The 18662-nt window shown below is 50.2% G+C and overlaps 1 protein-coding gene across 1 annotated transcript in view; it reads right to left on the bottom strand.

Annotated features, from left to right (window-relative positions):
- The window catches only part of p2rx1 (purinergic receptor P2X, ligand-gated ion channel, 1), a 46523-nt gene that overhangs the window by 8175 nt on the left and 19686 nt on the right, over nt 1-18662 (bottom strand). Inside the window, exons 5-9 of the mRNA XM_052035653.1 lie at nt 15308-15404; nt 13102-13182; nt 12865-13006; nt 9347-9483; nt 1033-1123 (exon numbers count right to left, since the gene is read on the bottom strand). Of these exons, the coding sequence (XP_051891613.1) occupies nt 1033-1123; nt 9347-9483; nt 12865-13006; nt 13102-13182; nt 15308-15404 (548 nt within the window). The remainder of the gene's footprint in view (nt 1-1032; nt 1124-9346; nt 9484-12864; nt 13007-13101; nt 13183-15307; nt 15405-18662) is intronic.

Here is an 18662-nt window from a genome sequence, read left to right as displayed (position 1 = left end):
TGTACATGTGACTAATAAAGATACCTTATATATCTTAAAGATATTGAGATCTAATTTCCCAGTGACATTGGTTTTACCAAGATTTTTTGGTTCAAAACTTGATCAAATGATCCTTTGCTGTGAAGAGCAGCCCATCTCCGAAACATGGTTCCTTGTCCAGATTTGGACCAAGGCTGTCGGTTAGGTGGGATGAAGACCTGGGGTGGTGTGGGGTTGTTGGGTAGGGCCATCAGGATGGGTGGGATGGGCTGGACCATGATTGGTACCAGGAATCGGTGAGGTTGCTACAACAGGCAGTGGTTGCAAGAGGTTGGTTGGTGGGCCGTGGGCATCAGTTGAGTGGGCATTGGGCAATGGTCTCAAGCTGGGCACAAGAGGATAAGATGAGATATCTTTATTGGTCACATGTACATGCACAATGCCCACTCAGCTGATGCCCACAGCCCACCAACCAACCTCTCGTCACCACTGCCTGTTGTAGCAACCTCACCGATTCCTGGTACCATGGTCCAGCCCATCCCACCCATCCTGATGGCCCTACCCAACAACCCCACACCACCCCAGGTCTTCATCCCACCTAACCGACAGCCTTGGTCCAAATCTGGACAAGGAACCACGTTTCGGAGATGGGCTGCTCTTCACAGCAAAGGATCATTTGATCAAGTTTTGAACCAAAAAATCTTGGTAAGACCAATGTCACTGGGAAATCAGACCTCGATATGGCTGTGAGGATGGCTATGGTCACCACAGGCCGTCATCCCAGCCCCAGGATACTGCTGTAGGAATCCCTCTCATTCAGTATCCTGGGCACAACCTCAGCTCTTTCCTCAATGATCAATCTCCACCAAAGGACCCAGAAGGAGGTTTCACAGATAACTGTGCAGCATTCGATTCCCGTCACATGTGACTAATAAAGAAATCTTGTCTTATCACCTCAGCCGACCCGGTGGGAAACTGCCACAGTTTGACAGCAATGAGCAAATTTAGTCCCGATTAGTTAACGGAGGTCACCAGAGAAGAAAACTGCCTTACCTTACCGTGCACCATTACATCAAACCGAATTCCAAAGACCTTGTAGAGATCTCTCACCTCAGTACCATTTTCCACATAGTATTTAGCATACCTTTGGAAGATAACGTGCAGATTTAATATGCCACTGATATCAGGCCAAGTGTAAAAGAAAGAGAGTCCCGCTTTCCCATAGCATCTTTCACCACCTCAGCGTGACCCAGAATACTTACCCACTTCTGAAGTGAAGCCACTCAAGTAATGTGATGGTGGGCAACTGTGACCTCCCAGGGACAGGGACACAGTGAATATAGAACATAGAACAGTACAGCACAATACAGGCCCTTCGGCCCACAATGTTGTGCCGACCTTTAAACCTCGCTTAAGACTATCTAACCCCTTCCTCCCACATATCCCTCTATTTTAAATTCCCCCATATGCTTACTGTATCTAGCAATCTCTTGAATTTGACCAATGTACCTGCCTCCACCACCACCCCAAGCAGCGCATTTAATGCCCCAGTGGGTGGATGTACGGTGGTGGATGTACAGCTGGGTTCAGTGATGGTGAGTGAGGAATCCATGGGATTACAGGCTGCTCTGCTCGCGCAATCTCTCCGTTCTCCAGAGGGCAGATGGACCTTGGTGAACGCTGCTCCAGAGGCCAGCAGCTCCCACCATAGGCGAGGCTGTGAGCTTTGTTCCCTCGCTACAGTTCCTGCCCCCATTATCTTCCCGAGGTGGGGCTCGTGAAAATCAGTTTAGGCAGCTGCAAATCCGGGCTGCGGTCCTGGCCATTCAGGGAGTGAGCCTGGGCCATCCCCAAGTAATGGGCCAGTGTCAGTCAACAGTATAACACACAAAACCTCCCAGGACACCTCCTGCAGACCAAAATCAGACGACAGATGCGGCAGCCCACACAGCTGTTGAATCCTGTGGAGATCCCAATACCTCTTTATGACTTCCAGAGTGAGTGTCTCCATCAGTACAGAGGAGCGGGAGGAGGGGTTGTGCTGACCCACACCCGGTCTGTGATCGTGGCCAAGCTGGAACTTACCTCCGTCAGACTGCCCTGCCCTGTAACCTTCACCTCTCCCTCTTACGGGGCACCCGCCAGTATCACTGATGAAACGTCTGGCGGATTGGCAGCTGTGCTGGGAGTGAGAATTCCAGGCTCCCGGCCTCCTCCGTGTGGGGAGTGCTGTCTGGGATGGCCTGTGTACAGCTCAGCTCCAGTGTCCCTGAAGCAGCTCAGCGACTCTGCCCCACGTCCTGCCCAGGCATGAGCTCAACGTTGTTTGTGGAAAGAAATGTTTCCCAGGACTTTTATGGTTTGAATTCTAAGCTCACAGACTTTAAGAAGTTGTTCTGTGTTCCCTTACTCAAGTGGGGAATGCTCCTTGAGCCACCATTGTACATTCCCCTAACATTTGAAGTACCCTGGGGCAGGTATTCAGTCTCCCCTGCCGTATATCCTGAGGGAAACTGCGGCGATGCAGTTGAAGCACTGACAGTGATACACCTCTCCCTGATGGTGCCTCACCCCCATCTCCATCCCCAGCGGATTTTGACTGGGTCCTCGAAATGGGCATTTGTGTGAAACAAGCACTTGACTCATCCCTCATTCCACTTCTGGCTTCCTTGCTTCCCTGTCGGACCCCAAATCTAAATTTTAAATGCAAATGTGAAAATATCAATCACTTTTATCCCTGTCTCCTAAAACATAAACATTGCCCAGACCTCTCCTGTGGGGACTGTTCAACAATAGAACAAATGCCCAACAATATTGTCGTTCCATGTTACTGATTTACATTCTGCGAGTTCCAGCCCATCTCAGGTCCCTCCCCGGGATGATGGGGTTGGTGCAAGGTGCACATTTAGGTTGGTCCAGAAGGTTAAGGCACAAGGGATCCAAGGTGTGTTGGCAGACTGGACCCACAGCTGTCTGGGAGATAGGAGGGAGAAGGTGGTGGTGGGGGGGTATTTATCCAACTGGAGGTCTGTAACTAGTGGTGTAGCACAGGGGTCAGTGCTGGGACCTTTGTCATATAGATAACTCACTTGGATGGCAAAGTAAAGGGTATGATAAGTAAGGTTACTGATAGCACAAAAATTAGTGGAGTCAGCTGGAAAGTTGGGTGAAGCGGTGGCAGTTGGAATTTAATCCCGACAAGTGTGAGGTGATGCACTTTGGGAGGTCAAATCCTGGTAGGACATATAGAGTAAGTGGCAGAGACCTGAGGAGCAGTGATGTACCGTGGGTGTAACACACTGGGTGTAACACACTAGGGGGGTGCAATTTACAGAGGACAATTAACCTACCAACCTCCAAATCTTTGGAGCAGCAAACACTCTGCTAGAGGAACTCAGGAGGACAAACATCATCTGTGGGAGGAAAGGAATTGTCGACATTTTGGGTCGAAGCCCTGCGTCAGGACCGCACGTCTTTGGGATGCGGGAGGAAGCCGGAACACCCAGAGGAAACCCACACGGTCACAGGGGAGTGTGCAAACTTCACACAGACAGGACTGGAGGTCGGGACTGAACCCGGGTCTCTGGAGTTGTGAGGCAGTGGCTCTACCACTGAGCTGTCCTAATGCAGGAGCAGCAGGTAGGAAGGCTCAGTTTGATTTAGTGTCAGAATCAATACCGCATTTCTCTGACTTGTGTAGGGAAGAGACTACCTGTGTACTAGATTGAAACTGATTCAGTGGGTCTGAATTGGCTCAAACACATTCTGAACGTGGGGGTAAGGTGCTGGATGTTGAAGGAGAGGCATGGATGGTATAGGGAAGGCCAAATACTTGAGAACCTCCTGAACTAAACAGCAATGCAAATCTTTTTGCTGCGTTTCTCACCCGACTAGTGGTCAGGACGGAGAACTGTGGGGAGGATGTTGTATTTGTCCACACATCCCAAACCTTGCAAGATCATACCAGCCATGCCAAGGAAAACCATGCTAAAATTGGAAACCTTGCGCATTATTACGGGATAAATGTGCCAGGAAGTCAGCAACACAAAGGGAAACTGAAAGCCTGCTAGGAGGTGAGGAGTAAATAGGAAATCCGGGCCCCTCTTATTACCTTGGGTCCTGGCACCAGCTTCAACCTTCACACTTACCTCCCGTCAGGAGGAAGCTAGCAAGTCTCTTTGTGGCCGTAACTGGGTAAAAATAAAGCAGAGGGTGCTGGGGATAATTGGCAAGTTGGGAAGAAATGTTTCAAGTCTATGGTCTTTCATCAGAACTGGGAAATATTGGAAATGAAACGAGCTTTGTCGCAGAGAGATTTGGAGGGAGAGCGCGAACACAGGGAGGTCTGCGTGAGGTGGAGAGTGGGAGAGGTTGCGTGACCCGGCGGTGGTGGTGTCCGCTGAGTGATGACGGTGAAGTGTTGGTGACAGGGGGCGAGTTGGGAGTGTGAAGAGGAGGGAGACAGATCAGATATGAACTTACCAGGAGGGGAGGGAGGGAGGGAGGATACTGACAGCTGGAGATGTGAGGTACAAGGCTGCAGTGAAATAGATGCAATGTTGAGTCCTGTGGGCTGTAACATGCCCAGTCAGAAGATGAGGTGCTGCTCCTTGAGCTTACCTTGGTCTTTGTTGGAACGGGCCAAAGGCAGAGAGGTAAGAGTGGGAGTGGCATGGAAAATTAAAGTGACAGGCAACCAGCAACTCAGGGTCAGCCCTGCTGACTGAACACAGGTTCTCTGCAGAGGGGTTACTCAGTCTGTGTCTGCTTTCCCCAGGGTAGGGCAGACTGCACTGTCAGCACCGTGTGCAGCTCATTCAGCTAGATAATGTACAACTAGGTGCCCTTTGTGTCGGGTGACCTGAGCTTGTGGTAATCTGTCAGGGTACTTCTCCATTCCACTCCCAATGACACAGAACACAGAACACAGAACACAGAACATAGAACACAGACCACCACAATATTGTGCTAAACTAATTAAACTAGTAATGAAATGCCTAACTGAACTAATCCCTTCTACCTACACGATGTCTACATCCCTCCATTCTCTGCACATCCATGTGCCTAGCTAAGAGCCTCTTAAACGCCTCTCTCGTATCTGCCTCCACCACCACCTCTGGCAGCGCATTCCAGGCACCCTCCGCTCTCTGTGTAAAACAACTTGCCCTGCACATCTCCTTTGAACTTTCCCCCTCTCGCAAATTACCTCTGTCTTTGACCACTTGCACTGTTCTAGTGAAGCCCAGTGTAAAGCGGAGGAGCAGTGTTGTTCTCTGACCAGACGTATTAGCCTCCTGGACTCACTATTGAATTTAACCATTTCAGACAATCAGCTATTCCAGTCTTCCCTCCTACACTTCCAGCACTTGAAGATTTTTTTTCTTTTCTCTTAGAACATAAGAAACAGAAGTAGGACAAGGCCATTTGGATCATACCTCTTCCGCCATTCAGCAAGATCACAGTAGATCTTTTACCTCAGTGCCACTTTCCTGCATACTGCGGTACTCCTAATGCCCAAATACCTATCAGCTGTCATCTTGAATACACTCGGTGAGTGAACCACCACAGCCTCCTGGGTGAAGGGTTCCAAAGATTCACCTCCCTCTGGGTGAAGAAACTTCTCATCTCTGTCCTGAATGGCTGACTCATTATTCTGAGGCGTTGACCAAGTGCATTTAGGTATTTCATTTTATTTGTCACCTACTCTTCACACTTACCCCAGACACATCTTCCCCACCCTCTCTCAGCACCACCAGCACACTTGTGTCATTCAGTCTCTCTTGCTCTTCACCAGGACCATCTCTTTAGTTCTGTTTGCCCCTCCCCACTTTGTAAATTAAAATTTGTTTAATCCTTAACTGTTCCCAGTTTCAATGAAAGGTCATTAACCTGAAACGTTAACTCCACTTCTCCCTCCATGGATGCTGCTTGACCTGCTGAGTATTTGTGGCATTCCCTGCTTTTATTCAACACCGATTTTGGAATCAAGTTTTGATTCCTTCCCGTTTTGAAGGACAAATCAAGGTAAGAATTTTACATTGAACGGAAGGGCCCTGGGTAGAACAGAGGGACCTTGGAGTACATGGGCGGTAGTTCCCTTAAAATGGAGTCATGGTAGATAGGGCAGTGAAGAAGGCGTTTGGCACACTGGCCTTCATCAGTCAGGGCATTGAATATAGAAGTTGGGAGGTTATGTTGCAGTTGTACATGACGTTGGTGAGGTCACACTTGTGTATTGAGTATTGTGTTTAGCTTTGGTCACCCCGTTATAGGAAGGATGTGATTAAACCGGAATGATTTACAAGGATGTTGCCAGGACTGGAGGGACTGAGTTACAGGGAGAGGTTGGACAGGCTGGGCCTTTACTCCTTGGAGTGTGGGAGACTGAGGGGTGATCTCAGAGAGGTATGTAAAATCATGAGGGGCATCGATAGGGTGAGCAGTCTTTTTTTTTCCAGGGTTGGGGAATTGAAAACTAGCAGACACGGTTTTAAGGTTAGAGGTGAAAGGTTTAATATGAACCTGAGGGGCAACATTTTTACACAGCGGGTGGTAGATATATGGAACTGGCTGCCAGGGGAAGTGGGTGAGGCAGGTAAATCAGATACATTTAAGAAGTATATGGATGACAAGCGTTTAGAGGAATATGGGCCAAGTGCTAGGAAATGGGATTAGCTTGAAGATACATCTTGGTCGGCATGGACATGGATGGGCTGAATGGCCTTTTTCTGTGCTGTACAAATCTATGACTACGCCCATGTGCTCCAAGGTCCCTCCGTTCTACCCAGGGCCCTTCCGTTCAATGTAAGATTCTTACCTTGATTTGTCCTTCGAAACTGGAAGGAATCAAAACTTGATTCCAAAATCAATCTGGAATAAACGCAGGGAATGCCACAAATACTCATAAATTTTCAACATCCGCAGTTCTTCTGGAAACAATTTATTGCTGTGTTAGAAATGGCTTGCAGCATGTTTGAGGAAATCCTAATTTATTTTTTGTGTGTTTCTTCTCACAGTGAATTTTACACAAATGTGGTTGAAAATTTGTGCTGTAAAAGTGTTCCTACATTTCCTGAAATGTCTCCTTTATTATCAGCACAGCTCTGAGATGGAACTGTCCACCTTTATCTCCTGATCCAGCCAGTGGTGTGTGGGGGGACCTGATGCAGCACACCACTGACACCAGGTTCCTGCGTCAGCCACCACACACTGCACAGCTCTGGGTGTGTTTTGGCAAATGGTCACATGGACATCAGTGCTCAGCAGCAAGGCCAGTGCCAGGCTGCGAACATCTGTCCAGCTGTCTGGTGAAGTCCAGGACTCACCAAGTGTGAGGGTGGCACCTGCTTTATGAAATAGCTGTCAATTGTGTTCAGTTCTGGTCACCTCATTGTAGGAAGGATGTGGAAGCTTTAGAGAGGGTGCAGAGAAGACTTTCCAGAATGTTGCCTGGATTGGAGAGCATGTCTTATGAGGATATGTTGAGCGAGCTGGGGCTTTTCTCTTTGGAGAGAAGGAGGACCCCTAATCAAAGACCCCACCCACCTGGGTCATTCTCCCTTCTCTCCTCTTCCATCAGGTAGAGGATACAGGAGCCTGAGGGCACGTCCCACCAGGCTCAAGGACAGCTTCTACCCCACTGTGATAAGACCATTGAACGGTTCCCTTATATGATGAGATGGATTCTGACCTCACGATCTACCTTGTTGTGAGCTTGCACCTTATTGCACTGCACTTTCTCTGTAGCTGTGACACTTTACTCTGTACTGTTATTGTTTTTACCTGTACTACATCAATGCACTCTGCACTACCTCAATGTAACTGCACTGTGTAATGAATTGACCTGTACCATCGGTATGCAAGGAAAGTTTTTCACTGTACCTCGGTACAAGTGACAATAATAAACCAATACCAATACCAATGAGAGGTGACTTGATAGAGGTGTACAAGATGATAAGAGGCATAGATCGAGTGGACAGTCAGAGACTTTTTCCCAAGGCGACAATGACTCACACAAGGGGACATAATTTTAAGGCAATTAAGGTATAAGGGGGATGTCAGGGGTAAGTTTTTTACACAGAGAGTGGTGGGTGCGTGGAACGCACTGCCGGCAGAGGTTGTGGGGGCAGATACATTAGGGACACTTAAGAGACTCTTAGACAGACACACGAATGATAGAGAAATGGGGGGGCTATGTGGGAGGGAAGGGTTAGATAGATCTTAGAGCAGGATAAAATGTTGGCACAACATTGTAGGCCGAAGGGCCTGTACTGTGCTGTAATAATGTTCTATGTTCTATGTTTATTGGTGTTTGGAAGGTTGTTCCCACCGTGCCATGCGGAACTGGATGCAGGTCTTGTTCAATTGATGGAGGGATAGGAATCAGAGGGGTGGAATTGTAGAGTGACTGGTACGTTGGGTGGAGGTGCTTCAGAAGACAGAGCGTCTCATCCCACAGGGCCTGGGATGGTGGAGCAGCAGATGGACATACTGTACAACGGAGACAGAGGGGAGGGGAAAGTCGGGTTCATTATCGATGGGGAAACTGGGCTGGACTCAGGCAGCAGGACAACAGATGGGATTTATTGCATTGGTAGACTTCCCTACAAGAGGTATGCTGAAACACTGTCCTGCTGTGGGTGTGGATGTGACCTCGGGGGAGAAGGGCAGAGCCCACCTGCGTCTGCCAGCCCTGTTCTTGAGCTCCTGCTGTCTCAGACTGGGAGCTAACCCAGCCTGGTGCTGGGAACTGGGCAGCTACCTGTCAGGACAGCTGCTTACCCCAAGACCCCACTCCTCGCACTGGTCAGGGTCGATGGGAGTGGGTGAACAGTGATAGCGCTGTACAGCATGGGAACAGGCCTCTTGGCCCATCAAGTCTTTGCTGTCATTTACACTAATTCCATTTTATTGTCCTCATATTCCCATCAACTAACCCCCCCACCCCCCATTCTACCCCTCACCCATACACCAGGGACAATTATCCCACCAACCTGCACATCTTTGGGCTGTGGGAACACCCAGGGGGAAACCCACACGGTCACAGGGAGAACGTGCAAATTCCATGTAGACAGCGCCCGAGGTCAGGATTGAACCTGGGTCTCCCGTGCTACAAGGCAGTGGCCCTACCCGCTGTGCCACCCGGCCCTCTCACCAGACCAAGCACATTTCCCAACAACGGCTGGGACCTGGTGCCTCAGGATCCCAACCGCTTGCTGGGACTTGGATTGGCTGGGACCGTCCCGCTCCCTGAGCTCTGTGCCGATGGAGAGTCCTCTGCCCTTGTCCCAGATGTGAATTAGACGGAGGTGTGACTTCTGCCTTACAGCCCCGACCCCGCCATCATCGCCTGTCTGAGGTTGCTCACCTGAAGTTGAAGCCCACTGACACCTGGTCCTTGGTTAAGCTGCGGTAGAGCTGGTGGAAGCTGTAGGTCGGTGTGCACTGAGTCACAGGCCTGTCGAGGTCACACTCCCAGTTTATCACAATGCCGATCATAGCTCCCTTCAACGAGGCAAGATCAGAGCAGCTGTCAGCCGCAAGGCAGGAGCCCTGCTCTCACTGATTGTGTCTCGTTTCTGGCTGCACGTTCACCCCTAAGCAAGGTTGTCGTTGGCACCTGGACTGGTATCGAACACGTGAGCAGGAGGGGCGGGCAGTGACCCGGCAGACGTGATCGTCAACCCTACGTGGACCCCGGCTGCATCTCATTGTGTGACGTCAGGCCGATGGAGCTGGTTCACAACGTCACACAGTGGCAAAATTATAGACCCTCATCACCAGATCCAGGCACTCTCTGATGTAGAGCTTCACTGAAGTCACCGGAGCAGGATTTCAGGAGCAGCCGCTGCTATACAACGTGTCTAGTAATAATCGGGAGTGAGGAACTTCCTCTGTGTGTGTGTCTGTGTGTGTGTGTCTGTGTATGTTTGTACCTGTGCGTGTACATGTGTTTGTGTTTGTGTATGTTTGTGTGTGTGTGTGTGTGTGTGCATGTGGTTGTGACTGTGTGTGTCTGTGTATGTTTGTGTGTGTGTGCATGTGTTTGTGTCTGTCTGTCTGTGTGTGAGTGTGTGTGTGTGAGTGTGTGTGTGTGTGTCTGTGTGTGTTTGCATGTGTATGTGTGTATGTGTCTTTGTGTATGTGTGTGTGTCTGTGTCTGTGTGCATGTGTGTGCGTTTGTATGTGTGTGTATGTGTGTGTTTGCATATGTGTGTATGTGTGTGTGTGCACACGTATGTATGTGTATGTGTGTGCGTCTGTGCATCTGTGTGTATGTGTGTTTGCATGTGCATGTGTGTGTGCTTGTGTGTGTGTGTGCGTGCGAGTGTGTTCGTTTGTGTATGCGTGTGTGTGCCTGTGTGTGTGTGCGTGTGTTTGTATGTGTGTGTATGCGTTTGTGTGTATATTGTGTGTTTGTATATGTGTCTGTGTATGTGCATGTGTGTATGTGTGTGTATGTATGTATGTGTGTGTATGTGTGTATGTGTGTGTGCGCCTGTGTGTATGTGTGTGTGCGCGTGCGCATGTGTGTGTTCGTGTTTGTGTTTGTATGTGTGTTTGTATGTGTGTGTGTGCCTGTGTGTGTGTGTTTGTGTGTGTATGTGTGTGTGCCTGTGTATGTATGTGTGTGTTTGAATGTGTGTGTGTGGGTGTGTGCGTATGCAGGTGTGAGTGCGTGTGTGTGTATGTGTGTGTGTGCACATGTGTGTGTACACGTGTGCGTGCATGTGTGCATGCATGTGTGTGTGTGCATGTGTGTGTGCGTGTGTGCGTGTGTGTGTGCGTGCGCGCGTGTGTGTGCGTGTGTGCGTGTGTGTGTGTGTGTGTGCGCGCGCGCGTGTGTGTGTGTGTGTGTGTGTGTGTGTGTGCAATGTTCAGACAGGTACCATTCCTCCCAGCCTGTGCCCACCAGCTGTGTGGCGCCTCAGGCTGTGTCCTCGCCCACCCGGACTGGCCGGTCTCTGCGTGAGCTGACTGCTCGTCCTCCCTGCTGGAGTGTGGAAGGGAGGCCGAGCCACAGCAGCAGGACGCGTGGCTGGGGATCAGGTTGTGGTGGGGATCAGAGTGGGTGGGGATCAGATTGGGTGGGATCAGAGTGGGTGGGGATCAGGGTGGGTGGAGACCAGAGTGGTGGGGATCAGGGTGGGTTGGGATTAGGGTGTGGGTGGGGATCAGAGTGGGTGGGGAATCAGAGTGTGGGTGGGGTCAGAGTGGGTGGGGATCAGGGTGGGTAGGGTTCAGGGTGGGTGGGGGTCAGGTTGTGGGTGGGGATCAAGGTGGGTAGGGTTCAGGGTGGGTGGGGATCAGGTTGTGGTGACTAACACAGGGACCACCCTGCTCCACCACACAGCCCCACCACTCAGAGTCTTCACACCTCTGGCCGACCTGGTGTCACACAGCACAGAGCCAGGCCCTTCGGCCCACCTTCTCCATTCCTACCATCAGGTACCCATCTACACCAGCACTTGGACCACATGCCTTGGGGATTCAAGTGCTCATCTGGATACCTCTTAAAACATTGTGACAGCACCTGCCTCCAGCACCCCCTCAGTCCGTGCGTTCCAGATTCCAACCACCCTCTGCGTGGTAAAACTCTTCCTCAGATCCCCTCGAAACCTCCTACCCCTTCTCTCAAGCCTAAATCCTTGAGCTTTAGACACGTCCACCCTGGGACAAGTTTCCTGTCTTTGCTACTTATAGTTCCGTACATGAGCGAGCGAGTGGCCTTTGTGAACGAAGGAATGATTGTGAATGTTGGGTTCCGAGATGTGGAAACTTCTCTGGGCTTTTCACAGAGCTGTGTTCAGACAGAAAGCCGGAGAGGGAGATACTCTGAGCAGTTGCATTAACTCATTTGAGTTATTTGTGTTCTGGGAGGATGTCAAAGGAGCAGCGGGAGAGGGCAAGATGGGGAGAATTCCTGAGATGAAGTGTAGGAACATAGAAGCATTGGTGGGAGATGGGGAGGTGTGGAGCACAGCAAAGGTCAGAGGGATGTGGAGACATGGCTGAGGGAGGGCTGAGGCAAAGTATTGTGCGGAGCTACTTCCCCTTTTAAGAACATCTATGCCCAGTCCTTCAAAAAGCAAGTGATTTTGTGAGCAGTTCTGGTCGCTGCTTTACAGGAAGGAAGTGGAGGCTTTGGAGAGGGTGCAGAAAAGGTTCGTCGAGATATCGCCTGGATTAGAGAGTATTAGCCATAAGGAGAGGTTGGACAGACTTGGGTTGTTTTCTCTGGAGCGTTGGAGGCTGAGGGGAGACCCGATTGAAGTATATAATGTTACGAGAAGCGTAGACAGGGTGGACAGTCAGAGACTTTTCCCCAGAGTAGAAACGTCAAATACTAGAGGGCATAGGTTTCAGGTGAGAGGGGGACAGTTTAAAGGAGATTTATGAGGCAAGATTTTTAGAGTGATGGCTGACTGGAACACGCTGCCCGGGGAGGTGGTGGAGGCAGATACCATCGCAGCATTGAAGAGACAATTAGACGGCCGCACGAACGGGCCGAGACTGGAGGGATATGGACCACGTGCAGGGAGATGGGATTAGTTCGGATTGGTGTCATGGTCGGCAGAGACACAGTGGGCCAAAGGGCCTCTACCTCTCAAGGTCAGGACGGAGACTGGCAGAAGTTTTGATACTAAGGGAATCAGCGGATATGGGGTTAGTGATACTGAGGGAAATTTCAGCCGTAATCTTATTCGGGGGGGGAGTTGATGGAATGTGGGGAGAATAAAATGTGTTGGAGTTGGATTAATATAAAAATGGGTGTTCGATGATTGGTGGGGCTCATTTCTGTGCTGCATTTCTCTATGATCCCATGATGTTGAGTTCTATAAGCCTCCCCCTCCACCCCCCACAGCAGATGGACCCCAGACTTACTTTGTACGCCAGCGCAGAGAAGTTTGCTTTGATCTCTTCAGCAATGTATCCCAAACGAAACACAGGACATAGGGGTTGATGGACCTTGTGGTAGGTGCAGTTCTGCAGATATGCTTTGGTTATTGATTCCACTAAATTCCTCCTGGAAAACAGAGCTCTTGGTAAAACCCAAACTGCCTTTTATTCCAACAACCACGTCCAAAACTCTGAAGGAATACTTAATGTTGTGAAACGTACCTTGAAACGCCAAAGGCTGTGAAGGTGACCGAGTTCTTGATGAAAATGGTGAAATTTTCTGCAGCCATCAGCAAGGGTGGACTGTGGGAAGAAGCAGAAATTCAGCGTCAGGGAGGAGCAGCTGCCAGTCGCCTGGGCAATAGGGTGATGCTGGCGCTATGAACCTCGAACATAGAACACTACAGCACGGTGAAGGCCCTTCGGCCCACAATGTAGTGCCGACATTTTATCCTGCTCGAAGATCTATCTAACCCTTCCCTCCCAAATGTTAACCCCTCCCATTTCTCTATCTGCTAGATAATTCCGAGACAGGGATGAGAAGAAACTTCTTCACCCAACGAGTGGGGAATCCTTGGAATTCTTTCCCCAGGAGGATTCTGGAGGCTCAGTCACAGCATATTGGTGGGACTTTTGATATTAGGCGGGACGTGAGGTGAGTGCAGGAGGTCAGAGAGTCATAGAGAGATACAGCAGGGAAACAGGCCCTTCGGCCCAACCCTTCCATACCAGCCAAGATGCCCGCCTAAGCTAGTAACATTGGCCCCATCCCTCTATATCTTTCCTATTCATATTCTTAAATGTCACTTCCTCTGGCAGCACTTTCCGTATACACACCACCGTCTGCACAAAAAGGTTGCCCCTCAGGTCCCTTTTAAATCTTTACCCTTTCACGTTAAACCTATGCCCTCTAGTTTTTGGTTCCCTTTCCCTGGGGAAACGATTGTGTGCGTTCACTCTCATGAATCATTGTGTGCCTCTCATGAATCTTAAACACCTCTGTAAGGTCACCCCTCAGTCTCCTACGCTCCAATGAATAAAGTCCCAGCCTGCCCAACATCTCCCTATGACTCAGGCCCTCGAATCCTGGCAACGTCCTCGTAAATCTTCTTTGCGCTCTTTCCAGCTTAATGACGTCTTTCCTATAATGGGGTGACCAAAACTGTACACAGTACTCCAGGTGCGGCCTCACCAAAGTCTTATAATGTCCCAACTCCTAAGCTCAGTGCCCTGACCGATGAAGGCCAGCGTGCCAAATGCTCTCTTCACCACCCTGTCTAGCCGTGACGTCGCTCTCATTGAACCATGTCTCTGTTTCCATCTGTCCTCTTGTTCCACAACGCTACCCAGGGCCCTACCATTCACTGTATAAGTCCTACCCTGGTCTGACCTCCCAAAGTGCAACACCTCACACTTATCTGGATTGAACGCCATCAAGTGCTGTGAAAATTGAACGACAGAGCAGGTGTGGTGGGCCGAATGGCCTCCTCCTGCTATTTCTTGTGTTCTGACACACTGTCAAAGAAGCCTGCCTGTGTTGCGGGTGAGCTGATGTCCTGCGAGCAGAGCACACTGCAGACACAGTGCGCTGGGGGTGAGCAATGTGAATGTTGTAGCTCGAGGTTGCCGGCAGGTCGATAGTGTTGTTGAGAAGGTGTGTGGTGTGTTGGCCTTCATTAGTCGGGGTATTGAGTTCAAGAGCCGCTATTGTAGCTCTGTAGAACTCTGGTTAGACCACACTTGGAGTATTGTGTTCAGTTCTGGTCGCCTCATTATAGGAAAGGATGTGGGAGCTTTAGAGATGGTGCAGAGGAGATTTACCAGGATGCTGCCTGGATTGGAGAGCATGTCTTACGGGGATAGGTTGAGTGAGCTGGGGCTTTTCTCTTTGGAGAGAAGGAGGATGAGAGGTGGCTTGATAGAGGTGTACAAGATGATAAGAGGCATAGATCGAGTGGACAGTCAGAGACTTTTTCCCAGGGTGACAATGGCTCACACAAGGGGGGCATAATTTTAAGGTGATTGGAGGAAGGTATAAGGGGGATGTCAAGGGTAAGTTTTTTACACAGAGAGTGGTGGGTGCGTGGGACGCACTGCCGGCAGAGGTTGTGGGGGCAGATACGTTAGGGGCATTTAAGATACTCTTAGATAGACACATGAATGATAGAAAAATAGGGGGCTATATGGGAGGGAAGGGTTAGATAGATCTTAGAGCAGGATAAAATGTCGACCCAACATTGTGGGCCGAAGGGCCAGTACTGTGCTGTAGTGTTCTATGTTGTCCCAGCATTGCATCGAGAGAACTCAACAACTGTATGGCTCAGTATGGGCTTAGGATGGGTTTGCTTTGGCAGCAGAGCAATGGGTGTAGCTTTCATTCTCATATGACACAGGAGTTGCTAGGCTGCGATCAGACAGGGATCCTTACTTTGGAAGATGGTGGTCATTTTCAGCTGGGCACCAGCCGAAGACTTCACATGTCTTCACCCCTTCAGAGTTGTTCAGACATTTCCCATTCATTATACCTGAAGATCACAAATGTCAGTAATTAGCAGTCGTCGTTTAAAGGGCTAAAGGGTAATGCATGTGTTACTGAGGGTAAGAGGGAGGCTTGGTCGATCTGGAAGCGGGCAGACAACACGGGGTGGGGAGCTTTGGTGAGACGAAGTGTTGGGTTGGAAAGGATAAGGTAGAGCTGCTGCCCCACAGCTCCACCGACCCAGGCTCCATCCCGACCGCAGGGTTTACACGTTCTCCATGTGACCGTGTGGGTTTCCTCCGGTTTCCTCCCGTTCGGGCTGACCACTGTAGATTGTCGCTGGTGTGCAGGAGGGAGGTAGAACCCCGAGGAGTTGATGGGAATGTGCAAAGGAACACGTTACTGGGAAATATGTCAGCATTGGTATTGATGGGGTTGCTCTGAGACTCGATGGGATGAATGGCCTCCATGTTGTGAGAAACATGAAATTCAGAGAAAAATATCCGTAAAGGATCGTGTGTTGTGCTTGCTACATCTGATCTATTTTCCCCTCATCTCTGAATATTTTCATATTTCTTTCCACAGTGTGTAGTTCAACCATTCTTGCCCCTGAGATTTATTGGGGGGTGTGGGGATTGAGTTGTGTTCTGTATCGCTGCTCTCTCCAGGAAGATGAGGGGAGGAGATCCCTGTAGTCCCCTAGTTTCTGGGAGTCACCTGACACCATTAAGATGCCATCAAGCTGGTAAGAGTGCAGAAACCATCTACGAGGATGTTGCCAGGACTTGAGGACTGAGTTATAGAGAGAGATTGGACAGGCTAGGACGAGGGCAGGCACAGCAGTGTAGCGGTTAGCGTAACACTATTATAGTGCCAGCGACCTGGGTTCGATTCCGGCCGCTGCTTGTAAGGAGTTTGTACGTTCCCCCCGTGTCTGCGTGGGCTTCGTCCGGGTGCTCCGGTTTCCTCCCACATTCCAAAGGCGTATGGGTTAGGAAGTTGTGGGCATGTTATGTTGGCGCTGGAAACGTGGCGACACTTGCAGGCTGCCCCTAGAACACTCTACGCAAAAGATGCATTTCACTGTGTGTTTTGATGTACATGTGACTAATAAAGATATCTTATCTTATCTTTATTCACTGGAGTGTAGGAGAATGAGGGGTGACCTTACAGAGGTGAATAAAATCCATGCAACGTGGGGCATAGTTAGGTTGAATGCGCTCAGTCTTTTTACCAGGGTTGGGGAACCAAGAACTAGAGGGCACAGGTTTAAGGTGAGAGGGGAGAGATTTAATAGGAGCCTGAGGGGCAGCTTTTTCACCCAGAGGGTGGTCTGTATATGGAACGAGCTGCCAGAGGAAGTGGGTGAGGCAGGTACATTAACAACATTTAAAAGGTACTTGGACAGGTACGTGGATAGGAAAGGTTTAGAGGGATATGGGCCAAACGCGGGTAAAAGGGAATAGCTTAGATAGGCAGCTTGGTCAGCATGAAGCAGTTGGGCCGAAGGGTCTCTTTCCATGCAGTATGACTCTGTGACTCTCTGAGCTGATGGGCTGTGATGTGTCGGTTTCTGCACCAGGCTCTGGAAGGGAGTGGGCACAGGAGTAAGGGCCAGCCCTCTGTGAATTACCGACTCCCACAAGTCCTGATGCTGGTCATGGACCTGAAAGCAGCCAGTAACCAGTTCCCCAAAGCCCCATGCAATTTAACTCATGGAGCTGATCCAACTCTGCAGGCAATCAACACAAAGTACCCATCGCTGCCAAACTGAAACCATGTGTAGTCTACTGTTACAGAGCCTCATCTAATTGCGGTACTGTAGCGGTTAGCGCAACGCTATTACAGCGCCAGTGATCGGGGTTCGATTCCCGTTGCTGTCTGTAAGGACTTTGTACGTTCTCCTGTGTGCTTCGGTTTCCTCCCACATTGCAAAGACGTACGGGTAGGTTAATTTGGGTTTAAAATGGGCGGCGCGGACTCGTCGGGCCAGAAGGGCCTGTTACCATGCTGTAAATAAAATTTAAATTTAATTTAAATTTAAAAATTTAATTTAATCCTGTAATCGGAGAACTCTGGCCTTCAGATGGACCAGAGAATTTAAGAGAAACAAAGTTCTGCAGATGCTGGAATCTAGATGAAAAACACGACGATGCTGGAGGAACTCAGCAGGCCAGGCAGCATCCGCGGAGAAAAGCAGGCGGTCAACGTTTCGGGTCAGGACCCTTCTCCAGGACTGAAGATGGGAAAAGGGGAAGCCCGATATATAGGAGGGAAAAGCAGAGCAGTGATAGGTGGACAAAAGAGGGGAGGCGGGGTGGGCACAGGGTGGTGATAGGTAGATGCAGGTAAGAGACGGTGATGGGCAGGTGTGGGGGAGGAGGGGAGAGCAGATCCACCGGGGGATGGGTCAAAGGTAAGGAGAGAAAGGAAAATAAGGGCTAGGAAAGGGAAGAAGAGAAGAAGCGTGGTGGGGGGGATGTTGTGGGGAAGGGGGGGGGGGATTACCTAAAGTGGGAGAATTCAATGTTCATGCCGTTAGGCTGCAAGGTTCCAAGACGGAAAATGAGGTGCTGTTCCTGCAGTTTGCGCCTGGAATTCTCCTGGCAGTGGAGGAGGCCGAGGACTGACATATCAGTGACAGTGTGGGAGGGGGAGTTGAAGTGACTGGCAACGGGGAGATGCAGGTCGCGGTTACGGACGGAGCGCAGGTGTTCTGTGAAACAGTCACCTAGTCTGCGTTTGGTCTCACCCGTGTAGAGGAGGCCACACTTGGAGCACCGAATGCAGTAGATGAAATTAAGGGAGGTGCAGGTGAATGTCTGTCTCACCTGAAAGGACTGTTTGGGTCCCTGGATGGAGGTGAAGAGGGTGGTGTAGGGGCAGGTGTTGCACCTATGGCGGGGGCAGTGGAAAGTTCCCGGGGTGGGAGCGGGATGGGTGGGGAGGGAGGAGTGAACGAGGGAGTCGCAGAGAGAGCAGTGTCTGCTAAAGGCAGAAAAGGGGAAGATATGCTTGGTGGTGGGGTCCCGCTGGAGATGGCGGAAGTGGTGGAGAATGATGTGTTGGATCCGTCGGCTGGTGGGGTGAAATGCGAGGACAAGGGGCACCCTATCCCTGTTGGGTTTGGGAGGTGTGGGGGTGAGAGTGCATGTGCAGGAAATGGCAGAGATGCAGGTGCGAGCTCTCTCAACCACAGTCGGGGGGTGGGGGGAAGCCCTGGTTAGTAAAGACTTTGGACATCTTGGATGTCCTGGAGTGGAAAGCCTCATCATGGGAGCAGATACAGCGGAGGAAGAGAAAT

The sequence above is a fragment of the Pristis pectinata genome, chromosome 21 (genome assembly GCF_009764475.1).
Source record: "Pristis pectinata isolate sPriPec2 chromosome 21, sPriPec2.1.pri, whole genome shotgun sequence".
NCBI classification, from domain to species: domain Eukaryota; kingdom Metazoa; phylum Chordata; class Chondrichthyes; order Rhinopristiformes; family Pristidae; genus Pristis; species Pristis pectinata.
The sequence above is the reverse complement of the archived record's forward strand: the minus strand, read 5'-3'. Positions and strand labels throughout refer to the sequence as shown.